The 18,328-nt window shown below is 46.9% G+C and overlaps 2 protein-coding genes across 3 annotated transcripts in view; one reads left to right on the forward strand and one right to left on the reverse strand.

Moving 5' to 3' along the window:
* The window catches only part of fkbp16 (FKBP prolyl isomerase 16), a 35,147-nt gene extending 25,706 nt beyond the window's left edge, over positions 1–9,441 (reverse strand). For both annotated transcript variants that reach the window (XM_056281320.1, XM_056281319.1), the window contains exons 1-6: positions 9,380–9,441; positions 6,918–7,070; positions 6,232–6,300; positions 4,716–5,161; positions 4,171–4,340; positions 3,803–3,891 (exon numbers count right to left, since the gene is read on the reverse strand). In XM_056281320.1, the coding sequence (XP_056137295.1) occupies positions 3,803–3,891; positions 4,171–4,340; positions 4,716–5,157 (701 nt within the window). In that variant the 5' untranslated portion in view covers positions 5,158–5,161; positions 6,232–6,300; positions 6,918–7,070; positions 9,380–9,441. The remainder of the gene's footprint in view (positions 1–3,802; positions 3,892–4,170; positions 4,341–4,715; positions 5,162–6,231; positions 6,301–6,917; positions 7,071–9,379) is intronic.
* Positions 8,277–18,328, forward strand: part of LOC130113716 (RNA polymerase II elongation factor ELL2) — a 28,863-nt gene continuing 18,811 nt past the window's right edge. Inside the window, exons 1-2 of the mRNA XM_056281318.1 lie at positions 8,277–8,414; positions 11,461–11,508. Coding sequence (XP_056137293.1) covers positions 8,277–8,414; positions 11,461–11,508 — 186 coding nt within the window. The remainder of the gene's footprint in view (positions 8,415–11,460; positions 11,509–18,328) is intronic.

An 18,328-nucleotide genomic window follows, 5' to 3' on the forward strand; every position in this document is an offset into this window, starting at 1 on the left:
TGCTCAAACAAATCAAAGCTTTCATAAAGGTTGTCGTGTCCTGATGCGTCAGCTCGCCTTTCCGGTTGCTGCATTGTTAAAAACATGACTCAGGCGAGCTGGTTTTTTTCCTGCTCCGCTGAGCTGTGCAGAAGCCGCTGGTGCAAAAGTCTGTCAACGTTAAGCGTCCAGCTGGGACATTATGTAAATAATATTTACCATCAGCCGCTCACTTTAGATTACAACTTCAAGCCAATGATCCCTTATCGTTGTGGTCGCCACCAGGTCACGCAACAACAGCGCTGCTTCGCATCCATGACAGCGCCCGTGCTTGAAGGGATAGTTGGGTTTTATTGACTTAAGGTGGAATAGGTCACTCCCTAATAGCATATCGATGCACTTCAAGTCAGGTGGTCAGAGATCTGGCTACTAAGTCCTGGCCAACAAGCCCAGAAATGAACGGCTGCAAACGGGGTCAACTATGAAAAGCTCTCCAAGCCACGATAAGACGTGAAAAAAACCACCCTGATAACCAGCCACAACACAATAAAGCAAGTTTCGCATGTTTCCAACGATCACTCCTCCTCTCGGGCCCATCTATAGCCTGGAACTTACTTTTTGTGTTTTAGCAGAACGCAGGCGTACCCACTACGCACTGGACGCGGACCTATGTGTCGTTTCAAGCGAAGGGGACGCATTCGTCAACCTGGAAAATGCGAACAGGCTCCGGTGCGTAGTAATACGGCGGCGTTCTGCAACAACAAAAAGTAGTACCACACTATAGAGCGGTCTGAGCGGGGGCGAAAACCTGATATCCACTCTGCAGGGGGCAATTACGTGACCTTTTCTCAAGCGCAATTCCTGAGGGGGACGCCAAAAGTAGTGCTGTAAACTAGGGGCGAAATATTGGGGGGGGGTGTATATCATATTTTTCCTAGGATGGGGAGGTCGTGCCCCCCCCCCCCTCCGAGATTTCCGCCTACGGGTCTGAGAGGAGAATCGAGCATCGGAAAAAGTAAAGGATGCCAGATTGTTTAGTGGTTGGTTAACATGTTTTTTTTCTTAAATATGCTTAATTATGGCATAAAATGTATTTATTAGCGGTCCCCGTTTGTTACGATTCATGTTTGTGCTCCATCACTGGGACAAGCAGCCTGACCATGGATGTCACCGACCATGGTGACGTATGTGCATCAATAACACTGCTAAGTAAATCAAACTGCATTAAAAAAAAATCTTTTTCTCCCTAATCGTATCCGGCCAATTACCCCGCCTCTTCCGAGCCGTCACGGTCGCTGCTCCACCCCCTCTGCCGATCCCGGGAGGGCTGCAGACTACCACATGCCTCCTCCCATACATGTGGAGCCGCCAGCTGCTACTTTTCACCTGACAGTGAGGAGTTTCACCAGGGGGACGTAGCACGTGGGAGGATCATGCTATTCCCCCCCAGTCCCCCCCCCCGAACAGTGGCCCGACCAACCAGAGGAGGAGCTAATGTAGCGACCAGGACACATCCCCATATCCGGTGTGGGTTCCATTTCTGCTCGGGTACCATATCAACTCGGGGTCCTTATGACGTCACGGATTATGTTGCTAGCTAGCTAGCGTTGTTAGCTTAATAGTTATTTAGCTGTGTGTTTTTTACAATCCACGTTGACATAGAGTTGGTTAGTAAAGGTGCGAGGGCCGGAGGCCCGAGCTGCGTCTAACGTCGATCTACTGTTGCCCGCTGTTCCTAAACTGAACTAGCCCCTACCCAATCATAACGCCTGAAGTAGTGATGTCATCTGTAGTCGCAGGGCGAGTAGATCAAGTACCGACACCGGCGTCCCACCCACAGACACGAGCCGATTGTGCCTGTAGGGATGCCCGACAAAGCCGGTGGTAACACGGGGATTCGAACCGCCTTCCCCGTGTTGGTAGGCAACAGAACAGACCGCCACGCTACCCGGACGGCCCCCCTTCGTGTATCCTCTAATGAAATTTCCGGGCAAAGCCTCCGCATCTCGGTCTTCAAGAGTTTCTAACGCGCCGTTCGATAAATTCAGCGTTGGGCCAATTTATCAGCAAATTTGCTCCGAATGGAGCCTCGTCGACGTCGGTGTGTCTCGCAGTAGTCGTTAAAGAGCCTGACACTCTGATTGTCTACCTAACGGGCAAGGCTAAATTTGACTCCACAGCACATAGCCGTAATCAGCTGCTGCAAAACAATCATTAACCGAGCCCCCGCTGCCTCCCCCCTTTTCTCCCCCTCTCTCTTCACACAGAGAGGAGTATATTCACCATAAGACCACAGAAACCAACCACCCCCCCCCTTCTCGCACCTCCCTCCCCGACTCTTCCCTGCACGCTCCTTCACTTTTACCCTCGTTCTCTCTCTCCTTAACCTACAACCTGACTAAACAACCGGTGTGAGTTCTCCCTCCAGAGCGCCGTGACACAAACAGGACCTCACGCACAGCGTTCGGCAGAGACCACAGCCGTGCGCACACATTGTACAGGCCGCAGCAAAGAAACCCAAGGTCGCGCAGACACAGATGTAAGACGTGAACCAGCTAAACCGGTACGCTTTCTGGAGCTTCGGATTATTTTTTTTATAGACATTTCCAGATGTAGGCCCGACTTCTAAAACCAGTGCAGTCCACCATTGTTTTTCACTGGCCCGGCGAGGACTAGGTGAAGCGATGCGGCAAACCGTTCAACCGCTTCACCGCGCCAAGTCCAAGGGATGAATTATGTCATATTTACTTAATCTATTTCAAGTACAAAACAACAGGTAGTCTCGCTCTCGTCAAGCAGTTTGTGCCGTTGCACTGAAATGTCTCCTAATGTGCTCTGCCTGTTATCGCTTGTAGCTCCCAGCACTTTCAGACAACGCAGAGGTTGTTGGGAGTTATAAATAAATCATTACATTCACCTGGCAGGGATTTTACAGGCGTGGGATATTTCTGAGTGGATGCAAGTTTTTATTATTTTGTGGGTTGTTTTTTGTTGTTGTTTTATCAATTGATCCAACCCTACGGCTGCCCTAATCATTGACACTATGTCAAGTGTGTCTGCAAATGTTATTGGGCGGCATGTGTCCCCCCAGTGGTACAGCAGAACTTGCCATTTTGCACCGGTATCCAACATCATTTTAACAATAAAACAATGTGAGAAAAGTGCTGTAAACAATACTGGTTACCAGCGACAACTGCTGAATACGACGCAGGGGAAGAAGTGATACAGCTAACTAGCAAAACAATTTTATGTCCCGTTTGCCGTCAGACACGTGTTGATGACTGAGCCTCAGTTCGTTCATTCACTCGTCGTCCTTTAAGCAATAATGTAGAAGACGCCACGGGTTTTAGCCAGTGACACATCAGCCTCTTCCGTGTTTGTACACAGGCCTTTGAAGGGCGCAGATGTAATAAACAAATGTCTGTAATTTGAGCGGTGTCCTAGGTTAGGAGGTGCTGGCCTCTGGCCGCCTCTAAATGGTGTTAGAGGGGAAGCCATCTGCTCCTGTTTATGGTTCATTAGCCATGCTACAGAGGCAAGCCCAGCTTCTCCCACAGCAACAGGTACAAAAGGCCCGGGCTTCTTAAAAGGATGATAGACGTTGCTTTTACCTCGTCAAATCATAAAGGACAAACGACCAAATCTGGGTTTGACGTCCGGCCTCGCTCTCGTAACGCCAGAAGCAGACCTCAAATCAACAACCCGGGAAATAATCAGGACCTGCCAGAGCAGATACTGATTATGTCTGTAATGACTATGTCTGCTGACGCTATGGGTTTCCCATGTGACGGTACATTGAAAAGAAAATGGCCAACTCCCTTACCTTCCCAGAAGTCCATAGGCATATTGTGAATCTGCCAGCAGTAACGTGATCTCATTTTTCTGCATGGATATGGCACATTCTTCCAGGGCCTGCAAGTGTCAGAAAACAGTGCCTTTTTTTTTTTATTTTCAAGTATGAGTCACACACATATTCTGCACAAAGTCATTCCTGAAACATCTGTGTTTATGCCTACCCTGGCGCGGTGTGCATATGCACCTCCAATTTAACGCATTACAAGATAAACTCGATTTATGCTCCAGCAGAATAGAAAATAACTGGCAGTTTTGTTTCCATCCGTGGTCCGCTGCTCGCTGGCGAGCTGTATTGGAGGGACGTGCTCGAGCAGACGAAATGTGAACAGCCTTTACCTGGTTTACGTCTCCCTCTCCTATGACGAAAACTAGCTTGCAATCCTTCTCCACCACCGTCCGGTCCGCCAGGACACCCTGCATTCTGACAATAACCTCCTGACCCCAGTTAGGGCAGAGGGCATCAGGGGGGCCGGGCGCCAGCACCTTCTTCCTTAGTAGTCGGTCATCTGGACGAGAGGGGAGAGAGGGTCACTGCAGCAGGAAGGGGGGGTTAATCTGCTGGTTTGTTGACAAACATGTGTTCAGACACGGCCACCGAAGTGCTAATTTGCTGCGATTTTGGACTTGGTCTGGAAACTAAAACCTTATCTCAGGTTAAGCCTCGTTTTAGTTCAGTCATTTGTTTTGTTTTTTTTGGATGTTGGTTCAAACTGCTGTTAAATCCAGTCTCAAGTAGGTGAAATGTCAAAATTTGTAAAATGTAGTGAAGTCTCTTCACTAGATTATGGATTCCACTTATTGGTACGTGACAAAAAGCTATGGCTACTACTGTAGGTACTGCAATGGGGAACTTGCTGTGTGTTTTATACCCTCAAGCCTACCTGTAATGTCCTCCCAGCCTTCTGCCATAAACAAGTCTTCAAACGTAGAGGAAGTCCACTCTGCGGTCTCGTATTCTGGGAATAGGCTCTCCACCAGGCTGTCTCTCTCGGCCACAGCCTCTGTTTCAGATGGGTCCAGAAATCGGACAGTCTTCCAACTGTTTGTTTTTTTAAGTTTCCTCACATGCTCACAACGTCTTTCTCCACTTTCTTTGGAGGGGTTTTTCATTTCGGCACCTTCCCTCTCTCCATCTCGGCTCTCTGTTTTGTCTTCCTCTTCCCCGTCTTGCGCCTTGCCTTCCTGCTCAAGTCCAGGGGCCAGCTCAGCCACCTCTGTTGGCCTGCCCTCGCCAACAGGCCCAGAACTGGGATCCTCTACCTCGGGGTCCTTGGGGTCCACAGGTTCCACTATGGGCTCCTCATAACACAGCTCCTTCTCCATCTCACTAAAGGGAACAAGAGACACCATGTAAGGGAGCCTCCAAAATGGATGATCCTCCTTGTCTTTCTTCCACCAAGGCGTGGGTTGGTAGTCCTGTTGTGATTGCAGTCCTGACCTCCTGTGTTTAATTATGACAAAACGTCCCCTCCATCCATGAAAGCTGCAGTGTACTTTTTTCACAAATGGAGCAGTCACATCACGTTTGGCTTAATCCAACTCAAAATGCATCCCCAAATCCTAGCTTTCATTTAGTTAAAAAAAAAGAAAGAAAAGCTTTGTCTCATCCACAGCTGTGGAGATCATGCAGCTCTGTTGCACTTTGACCTCCTCCCTCATACCAGTGCCTGTCTTGGTCTACATACTCCCGTCATGTCGGAGCAGCAAGAAATGGTCAACGTAAAGAAATGGTGCAGCACAGCGAGGCACTCTCAGTCAACAGGCTGGCGGGGTGGTAATCTGGAGGATTAGAAGAGCAAAACCTAATCTGCCAGAATGTCTGTAAGCTTCTTAATGACTTCATCACGCTGCCCCATAATGCAGTTTCCATGAATACAGTCGACCAATAAGATCTCTGGAACTGTAGCCTCCAACTTCATTTCCTATAAATCACAATGAGAGATGTCTCTTCTCCCCCCTTTTTTAAGGAGCTGAGAGTATATGTAAGGCCGCGAGGCCTTAAAACAGCTGTGCTGACCTGTTGATGTTGTCAGACACTAAATCTGCCCTTTAGCTCGGTCTTTTCGATTCATATGCTAATTGGAAGCAATGGATGCAATTTCACTCGTACGTTTTTCTTTGCATATCAAACGTGCACACCAACAACAGCGAGCAGTGAAATGCTCACAGCGCAGATGATACAGGATGACATATCAATCGGATGAAAAGATAATATACTCCAGCACAGTGATTTTTCTAGGATATCAAAAGCAGCTGGTTAGGAGAGGGAGACCAGAGGACTACAGTCTGTTTTTTTTGTGTTTTTTTTTGGTTATTTATTGCTAAGCCTGAATAGTCTTGAAGCATAAATGTTGTATTTCAAAGATTTATAACTGATATTCAAGGTCTCAAACTCACTCATTGGCTCTGCGTGGAGAGGACCTTCATAAATCAGGTATTCGTGGATGTTCATCCAGGCCCCGATAGCTTTAAAAATAGAAATGGAAGAACAGAAAATAGGAGAATTTCGACTATACAGAGCCGCGCCGCCGCACTCCAAATGCATGTATATACCCGCTCAACACACACACAAAGATAAAATGTGAATGAAAATGTAAATCTTGTCTTATCGTGCCGGATTTTTGCAACTGCTTTGTCACAGATCAGACACAAACAATGTCTTCGTCTAAATTTGGTGTACGGTCACGTGAAATCCTGAAGCGTCTCACTCTCACAACTCTTCAGCACGTAAGAGTAAAAGCTCATTGCACTTCAACAAAGTATATTTGCAGAAAATCTACAAATCAAGACATTTTGTTTGTAGCCCTCCAAACCTACTGTATCTTAGAAAATAAACACTATTATGTGAACTGTAATTTTTCCCCCCATTAACATGAATTCATGCGGTCCACTGGTCCTGTCAGAGTATGACAGAGGCCTAGAACATTTGTTTTTCTTTCCTTCAGCTAGCATAGACATGTGCTGCTGCTGCTGCAGGCACGTCGACGTGACTTTCACAGAGGAACTAAATCCTCTACAGAAGTGAATTATGATGTGTGCCCAGCATTTATGAACAGGTATCTTTCACGGTTTTACATACTCACTGGTGGGTGGAGGGGTTGAGCAGTAGGGTTGCCATGACAAGGAGGTGGCTTGAAGGAACTACGCCCAGTCCTCTGTTTCATTAAGCATCCACCTTGCTGGACTTGTTTGAGACATTCTCCAACAGCTCCAGAGGTGGTGATGACACACGGACCCTGCGCTTACATAAATCATCATATCATCGTAGCAACAAACACCATCTGATAAAGCGATAGACTCCCGTTGCAACACCAAAATACTGAAATGTACTGGAGCGCATCCCCCGTAATTATCATTTGCCATCTGATTGTTAATTTGCTGACCTTGTCGTCACAGCAGATTTTAATCCTCGAGTAAGCTACAACCCAAACACTGGTTGACAGATGGATCCACGAACGGATAACCTAACCGACCGACCGACTGATTAAAATACTGTCTATTAATCTAACTGAAAGAGATTTGTTGTTGTTGTTGTTGTTGTTGTTTACTTCTGGTATGTCAGGGATTCTCCACAGTCGCTATGCAGCTACGATGGAAATGTCAACGTTCACGGAGTCTCTGCCAAAATGCATTTTGTGGTACAGTCGCATAGACATCAACATCTCCACGAAGCCATATGGAAAGTAAACACTCCATTGCTGAATGTGAGACAGCTCCTTAATCTGCAGTCGAAGCATGTTGTCTCTCAGGGATTACAGATTTAATTAACCCAAGTGCCATATTTTTCATCCTTTTCTGAGTCACTCCATCGGTACACAGCGTTTCCAGGCCGTAAGCGTAGCGTGGAAAACAACTTTGGAAGGTTTGTTATTGACCCTTCACTTTCTAAACCACAGATTAGGGATATTCTCCTTTGTCGTGGCCAAACATTGCTGTGACCCTTTATTTTGAATATAACTGGCCAACTGTGCACGCACACAATTCAGGTTAAACAATGTAATACATAAAATATAGGACTTCAAAAAAAAAAAAGAGAAGAAGATGAAACGGTGAAGCAGAATGAGGCTGGACATAAAAACAAACGGGAGATCGAATCTGTAAATCTGCAGGTCTGTTGTCTCGGCGAAGCTGCTACATGTGTCACTTTCGTATTTCATCCGTCAGAGTCGGCGGCAGCGACACTGGATATCTGGCCACGAGCTCTATCTGCGATTCATAAAAGGTCGTATAAATAAGCGGATAATAATAATAATAATAAAAAAAAAACCTACTTCGCAACCTTGTTTGTGTTTACGAGTACGTGCGTGTGTATGCGTGTGCGTACGTGCGTGTGTATGCGTGTGTGTGCGTATGCGTGTGTGTATGCGCGTGTGACATAACTCCGCCTATTGCTCGGCGTGACGTCTCGGCTAGAATGTCGCCCATTCCCTCCAGTTGTAGAAATGGCAGCGCTGAGACAGGAGCATCGGTATGGGCTCTCCTGTGGCAAGATCAACAAAAGCGCCCCGAATAAAACTCTCTATCACGTAAAGCTCACTGACACTGCCATCCGGACGCTCGAAGCCTTCCAGAACCTGAAGGTAAGGCGATATGGTGGGGGACTATTACCAAGCTCGTCTTATTTCTTATCGGGTTTAAACTAGTAGAGTATGGGGGGTGGTGGTGGTGGTGGTGGGGGGTCGTTGGAAAGCAAAAGTCTTACTTTTACCTTTGTTGTAAAGAAAAAGTTTGCTTGTTTTGTGGTTTTTTTTTGCCCCCCCCCCCCCAAAAAAAGAAGAGCCAGCGAGCCTTCCAGTCTCACCGACAGGAGGCCTGCGGGGCTGTGCGGACCAGCGTTATGCTTGTTTATTGTGGGCTACTACGCTCGATTTATTATGACGCTCGCAATACGCTATATATGCGACAGGCTTTGATTGACGGGCGGGGTCCGGATACAATTTAACCGACCCCGGCGAGAAAACGCGTGCCCGTCGCACCAGCGGCGTCTCGCGATTTCCAAAACTTCGCACGTTTGATTCCCCACCGACGCGTTGACGCGGAGGAAAAGCGAAGCGCTGGAAGTTCCCGAGCGAAACGCCCGCGTCCGTCCCTAGGCGCGCGCACGCGCGCGGCATCGCGTCCCACGTTTGTCGCTCGCAAAAGTGTGGCGTTCGTTCGCGACTCCCGTGTGGCGCGAGGGGAGAAGGAGAATAACATTGTAACAACATTAACATTGTAACAACATGTGAAGGACCGCCCGCCTCCTCTCGCTCGCCTCGTTGTTGGGGGGGTGTGGGGGGGTGCGGGGGTGACGATGTCAAAGCAAATCGGGCCGTACAGTTTAGGAAACGTTACTTTAGGTGGCTAAATCTGAAGACCTCCACCCAAATACGTGTTTCCCCCTAGACGAGCGACACATGTGAACGTCAAGAGCCAGAGCCCCGGGGGGTTGGTTTTGGTTGGAGCCCCTTTCCTAAAACCCGTCACCAAAAAAATAGACCTGAGCAAATTAGTCCTGCCATTAGTCTCGCCCGGCCGTCGTTCGGACCCTAAAACTAGTACAAACCGGTGCTGTAGTTTCTCGCCTCGCTCGCCGCAAACTTGTTGTTATTGGGTGGCGCAACGCGGGGGCCAGTTGTTGCTGGGCTCCTTTGCATTGTTTTTGCCCTTTACGCGACGTGAGGCCCCGCCCAGCCACCGAGCCCATTGGTCCGCGAGTTTGTGTGAACTTTTGTGGCGTTTCCTCCAATCGGAGCGTCCGGCAACTTCCTCCAGGCTCGAGGCTTAGGAGGGGGGGGGGGGGTTACACGCGCCATGAAACCTGCCATTCATCCGCACCCGAGAGCGCCACACGTCAGGGACGCAAAACGAGAAACCCTCCGATGTTGTTGTTGTTGTTATTTTGTTTACGTCCTCTTGGAAGACGACAACGTCAGAGGAAATTCCCAGTTTCTCCCGACGGGATTGGCCCGCGGTGTTAATGAGGCCCTCTGGTTCTGATGTTTAGCTAACATTTTTTTTTTTGCCTTTTAAAAATAGCTAATTTTTTTGATGGGTAACATTATTTTTTTTTTTGCCTTTTAAAAATAGCTGATTTTTTGGATTGGTAACATTATTTTTTATTTTTTTATGCCTTTTAAAAATAGCTAATTTTTTGGATGGGTAACATTATTATTTTTTTGTTACTTTTAAAAATAGCTAATTTTTTTGGATGGGTAACATTATTTCTATTTTTTTGTATGCCTTTTAAAAATAGCTAATTTTTTTGGATGGGTAACATTACATTTTTTTTTGCCTTTTAAAAATAGCTATTTTTTTGATGGGTAACATTATTTTATTTTATTTTTTGCCTTTTAAAAATAGCGAATTTTTTTGGATGGGTAACATTATTTTTATTTTTTTTGCCTTTTAAAAATAGCGAATTTTTTTGGATGGGTAACATTATTTTTATTTTTTTTGCCTTTTAAAAATAGCGAATTTTTTTGGATGGGTAACATTATTTTTATTTTTTTTTGCCTTTTAAAAATAGCTAATTTTTTGGATGGGTAACATTATTTTTTTATTTTGCCTTTTAAAAATAGCTATTTTTTTGATGGGTAACATTATTTTTTTTTTTGCCTTTTAAAAATAGCTAATTTTTTTGATGGGTAACATTATTTATTTATTTTTTTGCCTTTTAAAAATAGCTAATTTTTTGGAATAGGAGAAGAAAGTGGTAACGATACTCAGATTTTATAAAAGCACAAGGGGCAGCCTCTCCCTAAATCATAAGCGACCGAGAAAGAGCTCTTGTACCTCGTGGACGGATGCACGGTAAGCTGTTCACCGTGCATCTGGTCCCAAAAGAAGGCAATTCACCTTTCCTCTTCGAACATGCCGGTCTTGTTAATCAATAAAGAAACATGGTGTTTTACTCTGAATACAGATGGTGTTATGCAGGAGTACAAATATTTTTTTTTGCAAGTTACTATATACAGAAAGCTGTGATGGCCTAGGCGGCCTGTCCAGGGTGTCTCCTCGCCTGCCGCCCGGCGACTGCTGGGACAGGCTCCAGCATCCCCGCCACCCTGAGAGCAGGATAAGCGGTTTGGATGATGGATGGATATACAGAAAGCTCGGTGTTGCAGTGAGCTTTTCGTGTTCCTGGGGGTCTTATGTAACCTTTAGCCATTCAAATGGGAAATCACCTGCGACGCTCATCGTGAAATGGTGGACACGACCACGGTTTTCCATAGGTTATATTGATCGGTCAGAGGCTGACCTGTAGGCCTATCCGTATAAAATGGACAGCGTTCGTCGGCCAGGGCAGAACTTGCCATGCTTGATGCTTGGCATTTAATGAGGATGTGATTCCCAGCTGGTCACATCAGCATAAACAGGGCTGCTGTTGCCTTGTTATCTCGACAAATCAGTGGAAGAAACCTGCAACAATAGCAAAACAGACCCCCCCCCCGACCCACCAACAAACATACACTAATATCTAACGTAACACGAGCACAAGTGTTTTCACTTATAATATACCATGGTGTACAGTCTGTATTAGATTAAGGACAAACACTGTTCTACTGTATTACAAAGCCTGAGCCAGTTACATTAAACCCTTCTCACCATGCTCCTGCTGTCTCTGTCTCCCCCCCCCCCCCCCAGGAATCACTACCAAATCAGCCTGCTATTTGCTTCAAGGGGAGCCAGGGGGTAAGATGTTTTGCATACCCTCTTAATGCTTTGAAATGTGAATGTTATAATTACTGTAATTTCGATTTGTTGTGCAGCACACTCTGCAGCATTTTCCCTGCAGTTTTTTTTTTTATTTGATTTTTTAAAGTAGCCAGTGGGCAGCTGTATGCATCTACTGTCGGGCTATTCGAGCTTGCCTTGCGAAACTGCAAAAGTTGTGATGGTATCTTGGTAATTTCGGCGGGTGGGTGTCATCGCCTTTGGCACAGACTGATTCACGTTTTTCCCACGTACGTTCAAGAAATTAAGACCCGGTGGTTTAGACGAACGATAAGGTCGTTGTAAGTGCAGCATTATGATTATATTCCCAGTGCACCAAATCAAGGTTGTTTTTTTTCTGGAGGGGGTAGCACACAATATAACATGCAGTGTCAGTTATCCAGGCAGGACTGCAGATAGACGTAGGACGTAAGGTACATAATCTACAAAAAACACTTGGCAGTGAAAGAGAGAGAGCATTCCTGTGAAGCGGTGGTAAAGAAAGATGCCTGTGTCCGGCCAGATTAGCCCAGCCAGTAGAACACCCTCCCCGGCACTGCAGGCTAGGCTACTACACATTTATCACACAATCGGCCCTGTCTGAAAGGAGCTGCTCTAATCCCCCACAAGAGCGGATTGCATTGACGAAAGTGACTTTGCTCTGTACACAAATGCTGGTCCTGTGTTCTCACATCGGCCCTGGGAGACCCTACGACAGGGTATGCTGTACCCCCAGGCTGCTAGCCAGGTTACTGGGTCAGGCTTGCAACTGGGAGAGCTTTGTTCAGAGGAGGGGAGGAGGTAGGGGGTATTGGTGAACCACAGGGAGCCCCGTGTCTCCACGCCTGTTGTCTCAGAGCAGACATGGAAGATTTGTAATGAGGGAACTGCATGTGAACTATTGAATTATTACTATATGCTATCCTGGTGGCGGTGGCATCATAACCAAACCAGAAATTAAGACATGTAAACATGTACTTGGAGATCTGTAAACTACACTCCGGCACAGTGTGTAGTCCTCCTGTTAAGCAATGTTGGTGTGCAATTTAGGTACGCGTTAATGACTGAATAGGATTTGGTGATAATATCTTGGTGCATTACATATTCAAATTACTTTATGGAATTCCAGCTCTGGCTCCCTCCCCCTCCGACAATGGTCCCCGAGTTGGACGATTGGGCATTAATGAGGTAGCTGTAGCCGTTGGTGGGGGAGACCAGATTAAGCTGTTAGTGGGGGAGGATGTCGGGGAACATGGCAGTCTGGTGTAAAACCGACTGAGGGCATAGCCAGCACGTGCGTCTTCTGGTTTGACGGTTACAGCACAATAGGTGCAGATTTCCCTATTCCGGTCCTAATTCGGGGAATCTGACGTATCGTTTCTTCGCCGTTTAAGAAAAAAGGGTGTCGAGACTCGTACCCCCCGCCGCTACAGCAGCATGAGGCTCTGCAGGTTGTGTGTCGCGTACGGCGAGTCCAGTGTCCGGTGACAAGGGGCAGCCGTAAAGCTCCGCCGTGAAAGCATCTTCCGATCACGGTCTTGGCCAGTTTGTGTCACATTTCCTGTAAGTGGGGCACCTCCGGAGCCACGAAACCAGCGGAATCCCTCAGAGCACTGTTCTGGCTGTGGTCCAGGGCTCGGTGGATTCAGGGACCGGCGCTCATATCAAGAAATAGCACTCTGAGGTTTCCATCCGCCTTCCTCTCTGACCCCATGGCATGGAGCCCCACTACTGTAAATTGTCTGCCAAGCTTGTAATCATATAATGAAAGGCGAGGGCTTTCAGATTCCGTCGGAGCCAATGTGCATGGGAACTACAAAGCCTACACACAACAACAACGAAAAAATACTGCTTTGGACTCGAGCGAAGATACTCGAGGCACGTGTCCGCGTATGTGAAAGGTAACGTCTAACCGAGCCGTCGGTTCAAAAGGGCCTTGGGGGAGAACGAACCGAACAAGCTTGGTTTAGTAATTAGCTCGTCGGCTGGTAAAAGAAACGAAAGCAAGGAATCCCAGTCGTCGGGAGAAATCCGGTGATGCAACCGCGTAGAAATAAGAAGGAACGGTGCGCCTCTTTCAAAAGGCTCCCACCAGAAATTCTGTGTCTGCATGACTTTGAAACAGTCAGCGGGGACTGGGAAATATATTCAGCGCCGGTTTGGGTTCCCATGGCCTGGAATTTCACATCTCGGTGCTTGTTTTCCTTAAGGCCGAGCAACGCGACCGCTTAACTAGCGTGCTCCCCATACCCGTTTTGTACAAGGGAATTCTGTGTTGGCTCTCGTCCCTTAGTGGAGACCTTCTCCTGGGCACAGATATTCTGTTTTCCTGCCAGTTGCATCGCTATTCTGTTTTTTAGCATTTTTTTCGGCTGGGCTATCCGACAGTCTCTTCATTTGTTGCATCTCAAAGATCAGACGTTTGTCCGAGTGGCCCAGTATTGCATTGCCCCATTCACAAGAAAGGAAAGTAACAGCGAGCGCCCCCTGCTTCGTTTGGCAGCCGTTGGTGAGTCACACCAGACTCCTACATGCGTTGCTGCGTCAAGTGCGACGCCGGCGTCAGTTCTCCTCTCCCCTTCGTAAGTGGTGTATTACAGTCGCGGCAACGGTTGAGCGGACGCTTCTTCGCTAATCTACGGCCTTGTTTGTATTCGTATATGCACAGCTGCCAAGTCAAGGCGGCGGCGCTGCGAGGAGGGGAATGTAGCAGCCCTGGGAGAGATATTCATATGATGACTGTGTGTGAAGGATTAGCTTCCTGTGGACTCGCTCCCGCCTGGCCCGCATGATAATTGTGCCACTTCACCCCATGCATTGGTAGAATACGGGAGATATCAGTCTCTATCTACCACGCAGCCGATCCGGCTCTACCCCCACCCGCAACAGTCCTTTGCCTCACCCCTGTCACACACTGCAATAAGCGTTTGTAGCGTGTGTGTGCGTCTGTGTTAGCGTGTGTGTGTGTGTGTGTGTGTGTGTGCGTTTGTTTTCTGGAAACTAATTAGAATAACAATAACAGGAATGTGGTTCGAGTGCAGTCCTTCCCCAGTGGCACAGCAGTGAGTGGGAGAGTTGTCCCACATGTGTCTGAAGGGGCACACGTCGCGCTATTCATCCAGATGTGTCGAGCAAGGCAAAAGTCCCCGTGTGCCCTCTCTTGTCTGGGCCCCCCCACCCCACCCCCACCCCCCACCCCACCCCCATCCCCCTTGAAGTTGCCCTACCCCCCTATCGCATATTTCGAGAACAAGCCTTGCGAGATCCTTTATTTGCATTTGAAAGCATCTGCGAAGGGTTACATTGTGATCGGGGCACTTGTAAATATTGTTTCATGCTTTCAGGAGCGGTAGCAAGAATATACCAAGCACAGTGCTTACACCCACATCTGTGTTGTGAAACCAAAACGGGAGAGAAACCGCCGAGCTTTGGGGAGCAGGACGTCGTCCTGTTACCTGTAGGTCATCAGCACGGTCCCCGTGACGTGCGGTTTCGGCCCAGCTATTGTTTGCTCGTACAAAACGCTGATCCACTACCTATCTCGGGATAGTACTAATAGCCAGCCCTCGGCTCTGAGCATTACAAATTTGTTTGCCCGAGACAGGATGCAACAGATGAATACTCCCCCAGCATTATTGACCTTTCACAGCTATTGCATATGCTTATCACATATTCACCAGTCACCCAAAAGTAGGTGACTCACCCTGGTTGGCGTGATGCACTGAAGAGTGCGACGTGACCGGCCAGACGAGCTACATTTTATGGGGGTTGTGTTTACCTGTAGCCTGGCCCCTCGTATCATTAAAAGAACTCGAATCAGTGGGATCGCGTGCGAAACCATAAATGATTAGCTAATTACAAAGAAAATGGACCACTCTGCATAATCTGCCGGGCTCGTTTTATTGTTCTGCCTTCATCAGAGCCGGCGTTCTCGCTCTATGATTTCATTGTTCAAAATAGTTGTGTTGATGGTTGTGTTGATCAGATTGTGCCCTGGCCGACGTTATGTTTCTTATTAGGGACTTGGGTGGGCAGGTGGCGTTTCGGGCGAGCTTGTTATCTTAGCACCAAGAGCTGTTTCCTATTGCGCTGCACTTGCTGGCAATGATAAGTTGCTCTTTAGGTAATGAAGTCTTCCGAGGCCTAGCGACGCAGTTATTTGCGCAAGTACCAATACATCTCATGAGTAGAATATCATGACTTAATGGCCATTATTATTGTGCGTTCTTTCCAGTTACGCCAAGATTGCAAAAACTGCACGGAAGGAAAAGAGGGCCCCCTCCGCTTTACATGCAGCCAAAATCTTTATCGACACATATGTCCGCTATCGATTAATTAACTAATGGATTCATTTTGCCGAGCATTTAGTGGCGCTGGCGTTGAACCCCCAGTCTCCCATTCTGACTGCACTTTATTTTCATTAATATGCTCACACCAAAAGTAATAATGGCAAGCCGGTACTCTGGATTGCTTGTACGTGTATGTTTGTTTCATATGTTCAGGGAGAGCTAAGGGGAGAGGGAGGGTCGGATCGTTTCTGTGGACAGACTAAAGTCTAAAAGAGCAGGGACTATTGCTCAGCACTAATGGAGCTGGCACGGCCCCCCGGAGATTTGTGTCTCACCAGGGTGACTAATGGTGTCTGTGCGTTTTAGCTCCGGCAGCTCTGAAAAGTCCCGATTTCTTGTTTGGAGTGTTGTTAATAATATCCTCTTAAATGTAATGAATACCTTGGACTGTAGAACACCCATGACTGCCCAAATCTTCTCCCTCTACAGTAAAAAAAAACAAAAAACATGTCCGTCTGTTAGTTTGGAGTATCGTTTTGTTTCGAGAGATTGCGCGACTTTGCGGGATAAATGCTCGCTATCTAGGAGGCATAGCGGCTTTAAATATTTAAGTTTGCAGAGGAAATTGCAATTTAAATGACCCGTGATGCTGTTGCCGTCTTCCTGTGCAAAGCTTCGGCTCATTAATCATTCAAGGCAGTCTTTTTGGTTGACATTAAAAAAAAGAGAGTGTAAGTCTGGAGGTCTTTTTTCTTTTTTTGCCGCCGTGGGCTTTGAAAAAAAAAGCTCTCCCACAACAATTATTTGTTTTTTTTCCTGTTCGCATAACAGGATAGAGGCAATACTGGCACTGCAAATAGAAAAAAGGAGCGGAAATTTGGTCACAAGGGTGTTGTTTATGTGTCCACCACGGTTGGGTTTCTTCCCGAGTTTGAAAAACCGGAGGACCCGAGACCGGGCCAGAACTGTTGCTTAAGCTGAAGATGGGAAAAGAGGTGACACGTTTTGTTATTCCAGTTCTCCTGATTGGAAATCTGGTGAATGAATCGGTGGCGGAAGGTGTGTACAATGTGAGTCTTGGTAAGGTTACTTTTATGAGGTACCACCATATAGGGTAGGGGTAGGGAGAAAAGGTCAATTCCTGTTAAATCACATTGTCTCTTTTAGATGGATTCATTTAATATAGAACATTTTAAAACAAATATCGATCAGTCTGTACAAAATTGCTTGACTGATTCATTATGGAGAGGGTGGTGGAGAACAATCATTATTGCTCATTTAAACTGAACAATACGGTGAAACAAAACTGATGCTTACGAGTGACATCCCAGTCCTTTAGTTTTTATCTTCACCCAATTACAGTCGTCTCACGGCCATGTCTAAAAGTGATTCAGCCAAACACGTTCCACCTCTCAAGAGATCCCTGAACTACAAGGTATCAAGTCAGTTACAACACACCAAGGCCGTTTTCTTAGGTCTTAAATTCACTCATCACCCCTCTTCACAACCGACATCAGTAACAATGACAATACACCTCAACCCATGCAAAGTGATCCATTGTTTACTGCCTTCAAATGCCACAAAAATACAAAACGCTGGGAATCGAGTCAAAGAATCGCAGTCATATTTGTGCGAGATCGAGAGCAGCAGTAACAGAGGTTGAAGGCCCCTGCTCATTTAGCGTTGTGCGTGTTAGGTCTAATGAGCGTTTGGGTTTGTTGTTTTGCAAGATATATATTTTTGCACCGTGCATGCCCGTTCGAGACCGTATATCTTGGTGCATGTTTGGGATTTTCCCTTGTTCCTCCCGAGTTTCTCTGCGAGTTAATCAGGTTTGGACATATTTTTCCAGCGTACAATCTGTGAATTGTTAAAGGATTACAGGCTGCTTTGCCTGCACAGAGAGAAAGTCCAGTAAATGGGAAATGTGGCACAAAATGCTTGGAGTGGTTTGGGACTGCTGCAGCGCCAACAACTGGAAATCAACAAGAAAAGCACAGTGCGTGTGAATCATAATACTGCCTGTCGAAAGACGCATTAGATCGACAGAGGCAAGCTTGATTTACAGTTTGTGGAGAGTAAAGCGCTTCTTTTTACACATAGATGGGCCCACTGTTGTATCATTATATAACTCTTCTATTTTCATATTGAGAGGAGAGGAAAAAAAAGCAGTTCAGTAAACAAAATCTTCATCATCTGCCTGTATGATTTTTGACTTTTAAAACACAACGGCCTGCAGTGTTGTCTCCGTCCCTCTGTGTATAAGTAATGGAGGCACCCAGGGAGGGGTGGGGGGTGGGGTGCAGTGTGGAGATGGAGAGTGTTTGTTGAGGTTGACAGATTAGCCTCAGCTTCTTGGAGAAGACTGATTTTGCTTGGCACAAGAGGCAATACCTTGGGGGATGCTTGACAATTGCCCATCCCCATATCCCCCGCACTATTCCCATCAATCCCCACCCCCCGTCCCTTGCTTTTCCTGTCTCTACCAACCCCCCTCTGTGGATTTAAGG

This window comes from Lampris incognitus, chromosome 6 (assembly GCF_029633865.1).
Source record: "Lampris incognitus isolate fLamInc1 chromosome 6, fLamInc1.hap2, whole genome shotgun sequence".
In the NCBI taxonomy this organism is placed as follows: domain Eukaryota; kingdom Metazoa; phylum Chordata; class Actinopteri; order Lampriformes; family Lampridae; genus Lampris; species Lampris incognitus.